The following is a 7,388-nucleotide window of genomic DNA, read 5'->3' on the forward strand; positions in this document are numbered from 1 at the left end:
TTGTTTTAAATTTTATTTCATGAACATTTTCTTATATTTTAATAAATTTAATAATTATTAATTATATTTATTGATATAATAACTTAATTGTATAAAAAAAATTACATGTACAAAATAGAAGAATATATATAAAAATATAGTACCAGTATTGTTTTTCTTCAAAACTGCCATCTGCTGGTAAATGTCAACATTTACGAAATGCTTTTCATTATTCCGTTTCTTTTAATGGTGTTAGAAGTTTAAGTTTTTGGAATATCATGTCTTCGGTACTTGTACCTGAAATTCCTGCGCCCGGATTTTCTTTTGATCTTTGTCAACGGTAATCTATTTTATTAAAGTTACAATGTTAATAAAATTTTTAATATTTGCATAAAAATAAAAGAATAAAAAGTAATTTTTGATGCATATAACCTCATAGGTTAATATTGCTGCGTCATTATTTAATAATATTTTTTCTTTTTAATTCTTTTTAATTTTACAAGTTTTCTAAAAACTTGAAGTACTATGGAATTCATTTAAATATATTCCTTTCAGAAATAATTTTCTGATAAAGAAAGGATTTCAAGCACCTAAAGCTGTTAAAACAGGAACAACAATTGCTGGAGTTGTTTATAAAGATGGGATTGTTCTTGGTGGTGATACAAGATCAACAGAAAATACTATAGTAGCTGATAAAAATTGTAGTAAAATCCATTATCTTGCTGAAAATATGTAGTGAGTATATTTTAAAAAATTAATATTTTTAATTATTCTATATATATAAATAATATTATTTATTATTATAATTTGATAATTAATAGAATAATCTAATAATTATTTTTTAAGTTGTTGTGGTGCTGGAACTGCTGCTGATACTGAAATGACAACTCAAATGATATCCAGTCAATTAGAATTACATCGTTTAAATACTAATCGTATGGTACCAGTTTGTACTGCAAATGCTATGATAAAGCAATTATTATTTCGTTATCAAGGTCATATTGGAGCAGCTTTAATATTAGGAGGTGTTGATTTAGATGGACCACATTTATATTGTATTTATCCTCATGGATCTTCAGATAGACATATGTATACTAGCATGGGTACAGGATCATTAGCTGCAATGGCTGTATTTGAAAGTAGATGGAAACCTGATATGACAGTAAGAATGTTTTATATTTTTATATATTTATAATGTATAAGTTTTTAATTTTAATTTTAAAATATTTCTAGGAAGAGGAGGCTAAAGAATTGGTAGCAGATGCTATTCGTGCTGGTGTATTTAATGATTTAGCTTCTGGGTCTAATGTAGATTTATGTGTTATACGTAAAGGTTCTGTTGATTATTTACGACCTTATGATGTTGCTAATATTAAAGGACAGCGAAATATATCGTATCGATATAAGCGTGGTACTACTGCAGTACTTAATAAAATAGTTCATCCTATAATTATCGAAGGGGAAACTGTGCGTAGAATTGAAGTAGAACCAATGGATACTTCATCTTAAAATGTATATCAAACAATGTTAAATTTACATTTGGATATATATGAATTTTCAATAAAAAAGTCTTAATCAAAATACTTAAATATGAAATTGTATATTTTTTAAATTGATAAATTTAATTTCAAACATCAGAAATAAGTAAATATATATAAGGAATATTTTTTTTTTATTCTGACTTTATATTAATTATGGTACAAAATCATAATAAAAATTAGAATACGAAATTTTAAAAAAGTCCTGCCGATTGTTTTAGTCTTTGTCTTTTCCAAGTAGGAAGTTTTATAAATTCATTTGGTTCCATTTTAAAAATTGCAATAAAATTATCGAAAGTAAGATGCATTTCTTTATGAGCAACATCAACACCAGATGGTAAATTTTCCGGATCATCTTTCAGGATAGAAAGAGGATACTTCACATAATTATCAAAGTCGCTCGATGATTTTGTTAATGTTTGTATTTTCGGTAATAATTTTTTATCTTGTAAGAGTGTGCAAAATATTTCAAATGATTTGTATTCTCTTAATAAATTATAATTCCAATTATTGAATAGTCCAATAAATGTTGAAGGTTCCAATCCTAAAAAAATGAAATAAAATTTGTTTTTCTAAAGTAAATTTTTTCATTTTATAAATAAATTTATCATACCTTGTTTGATTATAGAAATTATTGTATTTCGATCTCGACCAGCAGGATGAGTGAACAAAAATACCATTGCATCATGTACATATTCTTTTAATGATTTAGAAATAGAAGATTTTCCAATCCAAATCCATATTACATTTCCAGCATCTAACAACCAAACAGCTTCTGGAAGAAGACTACATTGACCAAATCCGAGAACTTCTTCACCAACAAATGTTTCAGCGTCTGTTAAACATTGGTATAAATGTTTTTCAAGTTCTTCTTCGTCATTAATAACTTCTGTACCGTAAGTGCCTTTACCTTAAAAATAAAATTTTTAAAAGAAATTAAAAAAATAAATATAAAAATATATTAAAACAATTAGAAATTGTTTAAGATGTGTTTAAGATCTTTTATTTTAACCTCCAAGTTCTGTCCAAAAATCATTATTTTCATTATTTTCAGTTATCAGAGGTGCATTTCTAGGTGCAAGGCGTCTAGATGCTTGTCTAGCATCGCCAGTACTTTTACCACCACACCATACTACAGGTGAATTAGAAAATAGAATAAAAACTCCGCTAGAATCAAGGCTACTAGATCTAAGAGGACGCTCAACTGCTTTTGATGTATATGAAGTAGATCCAAACACTCTAACAAGATATTTTTCTGGAGCTAAGAAATAAATGTTACATTAGGGAAAATTCAATTAGAACAAAATTGTAATTTATTTATTCTATTACTTACGAAAATCACGATGTCTTCCAGCTAGTATTTTTAATTTTCCATCATAAATTTGTAATAAATGAGGTGGTTCTCTTCCTTGATATGCTTTTACTAGCTGTCCAGCAGTATTTTCTGCTAAATGACAAGCTACTTCTAAAACAGCTTCTCGATCTGCATTTATAGAATGAACTCCTTCCCAACAATAAATCTGTAGTATTATATCATTTCAAATTTAATAATTAAATATAATATAATAATGGAAATACATTTTTAACATACGATTGTTCTACTCCTACGTCCTTGTCCATATTTGTAACACATTACGTAACAAGCTTCTGCATAGTATATTCCTTTATCGTCTATCTGAATCATTCCTTCCTTATGAGTTACTCTCCAAAGAGTTCTTTCACCAGATCCATCATCTACTAATTGACAAGCAGTTGCCATTTTAGGTCTTTCATTCATATAATCAGGATCAAAATTAGGTGGTAAAGTAAGCGGTCTTATTTTTGTCGTGCTCCATCCTCTAACAAGAACCTTCATTTCTGTTGGTTCATAAGTTTCAAGCGCTCTTCCAACTAATATACCATTACTATAATTTTTTTTCTTTCCAAATCCACGTGCATTGCGGATCGTTTCTAATTTTTCTCGAGCATTCACATTACTTCCTACCCAGGCCCAAACACCAGCTTCACCTCGATCAATCAAATAAACGGCTTCTGATGTGAGATCTGATCGAAGAATCGGTCCAGATTTCAATTCCGCGACTTTGTATTTACCAGATTGTTCACTGCATTTGTATAGTTTGATTGGACTTGGCATATTGACTCGATAAAGGCGATCAGGTTTAACAATTCTTGTAGAAGGATCTAAAATATTAGCAAATAATTGTCTATCTTCTTCTAATAGAGTCTGTTCATAACCATCATCAACAATGATGATACGACCATTATTATTTTTTTTTCTCATTTCTAAGATATTGACTGCATGTCGTTTATGCAATGGATCCGATGATGATCCCAACCAAAGGAATACAATATTCCTGTATTTTATTATTTTTATATTATTATTATACCATGATAAAAATGATTAATAATAAAATTATTATAGAAAATTTTCAATTTTTTACGTACTGTGATAAAACGTCCACAATGATAACATCTCTTGAACTGAAATAATCCCAATGGACTTTCCCAAGTTCTGTTAAGATAGGAATTGTTATGCCAGTTACTCTATGCAATCTACATGATGGTGTTTCGAAATGAAAATTTTCGATAATAAGATATTGGCGAAAATAAGCCAGAAATCTAGGACTTTCTCGTCCTTGTGCCTCTCTCGACAGAATTGTGGCAGATACTTGTGAGTCCAATTCGGCTGCTCGAAGGGCGGCTGCTCCAGAAATAGTTGAATCGCATGCAGATCCGATCCAAAAATGAATTACACGGACTATTGCAGTTGATTTTAATTCCTTGCTCTATTTAAATGATATAAAAATATACTTTATAATTAAAAATATATTAATTTAATTTATTTGAAGAAATATTTTTTTCTTTTTAAAATGTTAATATTTATATAATATTATTGTATAAAGAAAAAAGAAATAATAATAGAGAAATAATCATACCGGCATTCCAGGATAAGGTAGTGGACCGTCTTTTGGCGATACTGCGTAAATAATATATGCCAATTCCGAAAGAAAATATCCCATATTATTTCCTGTAACGGCTGTGATTCGTAAGCCCTGTTTCACGGATATTAAATTTGTTATTTTGTACTTTTACTCTTTGTGTTTTTCGAGAAAAACATTCTAATTCAAAACAAGATGACTTTACAGAATGTTAATTTTAAATTGAATATTTTTATTAGTACTAAAAGTGAAAAAAAAAAATTATAAATGATTTTGAAACATGCATTTAGTGATAAAATAATATCATAAAGATGATATGAAGATTATTTTGATAATTTTTTTAAGATCATTATATTTTTTTTTTACAAATTATTTTGTTATTTTTTTTTCTTGATATTAATAATTCAGAAATAATTCAGATATTCGATTTAAAATCAATAGCTTATACATATATATATATTTTTTTCTAATATACCAAAATATAATAAATTATATTATTTTTTCTTTTTATGTTACCTCGATTTTCCAAATGCGAAACGTGCTGCTGTTCTTTGGAACATTCTTAAAGATTTCACCGTTAGAATCATCGGAACGGTAGCTTCTATCATCCTGCAGCACACCATTGAAATCTGATGTTTAAAAAACAGTTTTATTTTCTAAATTTTATTTGAATAATTTACAGTAAATTCCTTTTTTTATTTGAATAAATTCCTAAATTTTATTTTATTTTATGTCGAGATGTATGTAATATATATTTATAACAGTTCAGTAATTATATTATATTATTATCGCAAATAATTATTAATTTCTAATATTAATTTCAGAAATATTCCAATAAAATAAATATATATGTTCACGATATCAAATTGATATCAATATATATATCAATAAACAAAAATTAGAAATAAACGATACGAAAAATTAATTAGTGAAATTATAATTTCGATAATTCTCAAGATTATACTATAATTCTCTATAATTCTCTATAGTAATATCGATTTTCATTTCTTTTTCATTTTTTTATATTTTTAAAATATCATTTAGTCTAAAGCATTTAAATTATGAAAATAATACATTATTGTTATATTCTTTTTTTTTCTTCACATTTTTTTTTTACAATTATTTCTATTCTTTATCTTTAATTACACACCGGATCTTCAACTTTTCCTGATAGTTCTGACATTTGTCACTATCGATTTTTCAATTTTCGATCGATTTTATTTTCTATACTGCTTTTTTGATTTTCCGTAAATTATTATTATATATTTTAAATAGGTCAAACACTTTTTAACTAAATTGAGAATCGTGCATGAATTTTGCAACAGAGAAACGCGATCAGTGCTCGTACTGACGATTGCTGGCAGAAAACTGGGGTATGAGAACTCATGAGAGCGAAGTCCTCGGAAGGATTTAATCGCAGGTGATTCGTGTGTATGTTCGTATATATTACTATGTAAGCTACTTTGTGTTATAATCACAATTGAATAATGTAAAATAGTATAATTTGTAAAATAATTATCTGTTTTCAAAAATTAATTGCCAGATTTTTTTCATATAAATGATATTTTTAATAAAGCAAGACATAAGTACGAATAAGTGTTACAGAGAAACAGGAATATATTGTTTCCGAAAAAAATTACATTACATTATTACATAAATAGCACAATTTATATTGAAAGAATATCTATGTTCTTCAATTTCAGTAATAAATTAATAATAAAGTATTAGTAATTCACTTTCTTAAAAATATTTTTGAATTATAAAATTTTATATTGAATTAATCTACAAAATTTTTTCATTTGTTACAATTATTTTGATTTATTTTTTTTTTTTTTTTTACATATTTTTTCATGTAATTGTTTCGTTTTAATATTTATATAATATCACTGATTTTTCCTAAGAACCGATCTGCTAATTGTATTATTTTTGCTTTTCATAATATATATGTTGTCATTTCTTAGGTGTAATATATTTCAACATCGATGAGGTAACACGATGTTACCTCCGACTTTCCGCTGATTGCCGTTAATGCGTGAATCTGTGTAGGTAATGCAAAGTGCAGCGCTCTCCACATACAGAGGTATGCTATTGTCTTTACAAATGCATCTCCGCGCTCATTCATGCCCATACATACGCATATTATGAACAGTACGCATGTACATATGTTGTTTGAGCTTCGTTTGCGACGATCATTTATGACAGGAAGTGGTGACTATACTTGCTGAACGCCCACCAACCTGTATAGTTGATTTCTCGCAGTTTTTACGCGATGAAATGAAAATTTCCAAATGTTTAAATTGATGATGTTTTGTGAAATTTAAAAATAATCTTTTTTTTCTTTTTTATTTCATTACTAATTTGTGAAATTATAAAATACAATACAATATTTGTTAAATAGAATAATAATTTGCATAGAAAGAATTGAAAGAATTGTAAGAATAAAAAAAGAAATATGTAATATTCTATATTATCATTATGTATAATTAATAGCTTAAAGATAACATATTATTTTACAAAGAATAAGAAATATCGTTTTATGAAATATCGTTTCTGAATAAAGTTTATTTCCTTGGTAAAGAAAGAAACGATAATGAATGAATGGTCAATTATTCTTATCGTTCCATATCACGATTGTCCTGATTATTCTCGCAGCTTTGGTTTCATATAATTACGTTTCTCTACATACTCACCCGTTTAGAGAAATCCATCGTTCTTCTTTCCTTGTTTTTCTCTCACGTCATTTAAAGGAATGTATATTTGTGGCGGTACGCGCGAAGAAGTAGGAGAGAAGGCGTTTGCTGCGCGGTAACACCGTCTAACTGTACGTGAATACAACTGATACCATGCGTTTCTCACTAAAAAGAAACCGTACCGGTGCGGACTCGTCCGGAAGTCGGCCCGGAACCTCGACCGGCCAGCCGTGACCAACGGG

The 7,388-nt window shown here is 27.7% G+C and overlaps 2 protein-coding genes across 4 annotated transcripts; one reads left to right on the forward strand and one right to left on the reverse strand.

Annotated features, from left to right (window-relative positions):
* The first annotated feature begins 150 nt into the window (after positions 1 to 150).
* On the forward strand, positions 151 to 1,568 carry LOC102673417 (proteasome subunit beta type-7). The gene is made up of 4 exons (XM_006614075.2): positions 151 to 319; positions 535 to 714; positions 826 to 1,141; positions 1,213 to 1,568. The coding sequence occupies exons 1-4, from the start codon at positions 258 to 260 to the stop codon at positions 1,486 to 1,488; spliced, it is 834 nt and encodes a 277-aa protein (XP_006614138.1). The 5' UTR covers positions 151 to 257; the 3' UTR covers positions 1,489 to 1,568.
* Positions 1,569 to 1,634: 66 nt separating this feature from the next.
* LOC102673198 (villin-like protein quail) lies at positions 1,635 to 7,388 on the reverse strand. 3 transcript variants are annotated; one of them, XM_006614074.2, is made up of 9 exons: positions 7,147 to 7,388; positions 4,973 to 5,065; positions 4,454 to 4,570; positions 3,963 to 4,303; positions 3,109 to 3,871; positions 2,851 to 3,037; positions 2,530 to 2,778; positions 2,131 to 2,427; positions 1,635 to 2,061 (listed from the first exon to the last, which is right to left on the reverse strand). In XM_006614074.2, exons 1-9 carry the CDS (start codon positions 7,162 to 7,164, stop codon positions 1,712 to 1,714), a joined length of 2,415 nt encoding a protein of 804 aa, XP_006614137.1. In that variant the 5' UTR covers positions 7,165 to 7,388; the 3' UTR covers positions 1,635 to 1,711. The 3 variants fall into 3 exon arrangements, with proteins under 3 accessions (XP_006614137.1, XP_031365549.1, XP_006614136.1); XM_031509689.1 differs by having other exon boundaries at positions 4,973 to 5,085; positions 7,147 to 7,369; XM_006614073.2 differs by lacking the exon at positions 7,147 to 7,388 and adding an exon at positions 5,607 to 5,870.

The sequence above is a fragment of the Apis dorsata genome, unplaced genomic scaffold, assembly GCF_000469605.1.
Source record: "Apis dorsata unplaced genomic scaffold, Apis dorsata 1.3 scaffold_169, whole genome shotgun sequence".
Classification (NCBI taxonomy): Eukaryota; Metazoa; Arthropoda; class Insecta; order Hymenoptera; family Apidae; genus Apis; species Apis dorsata.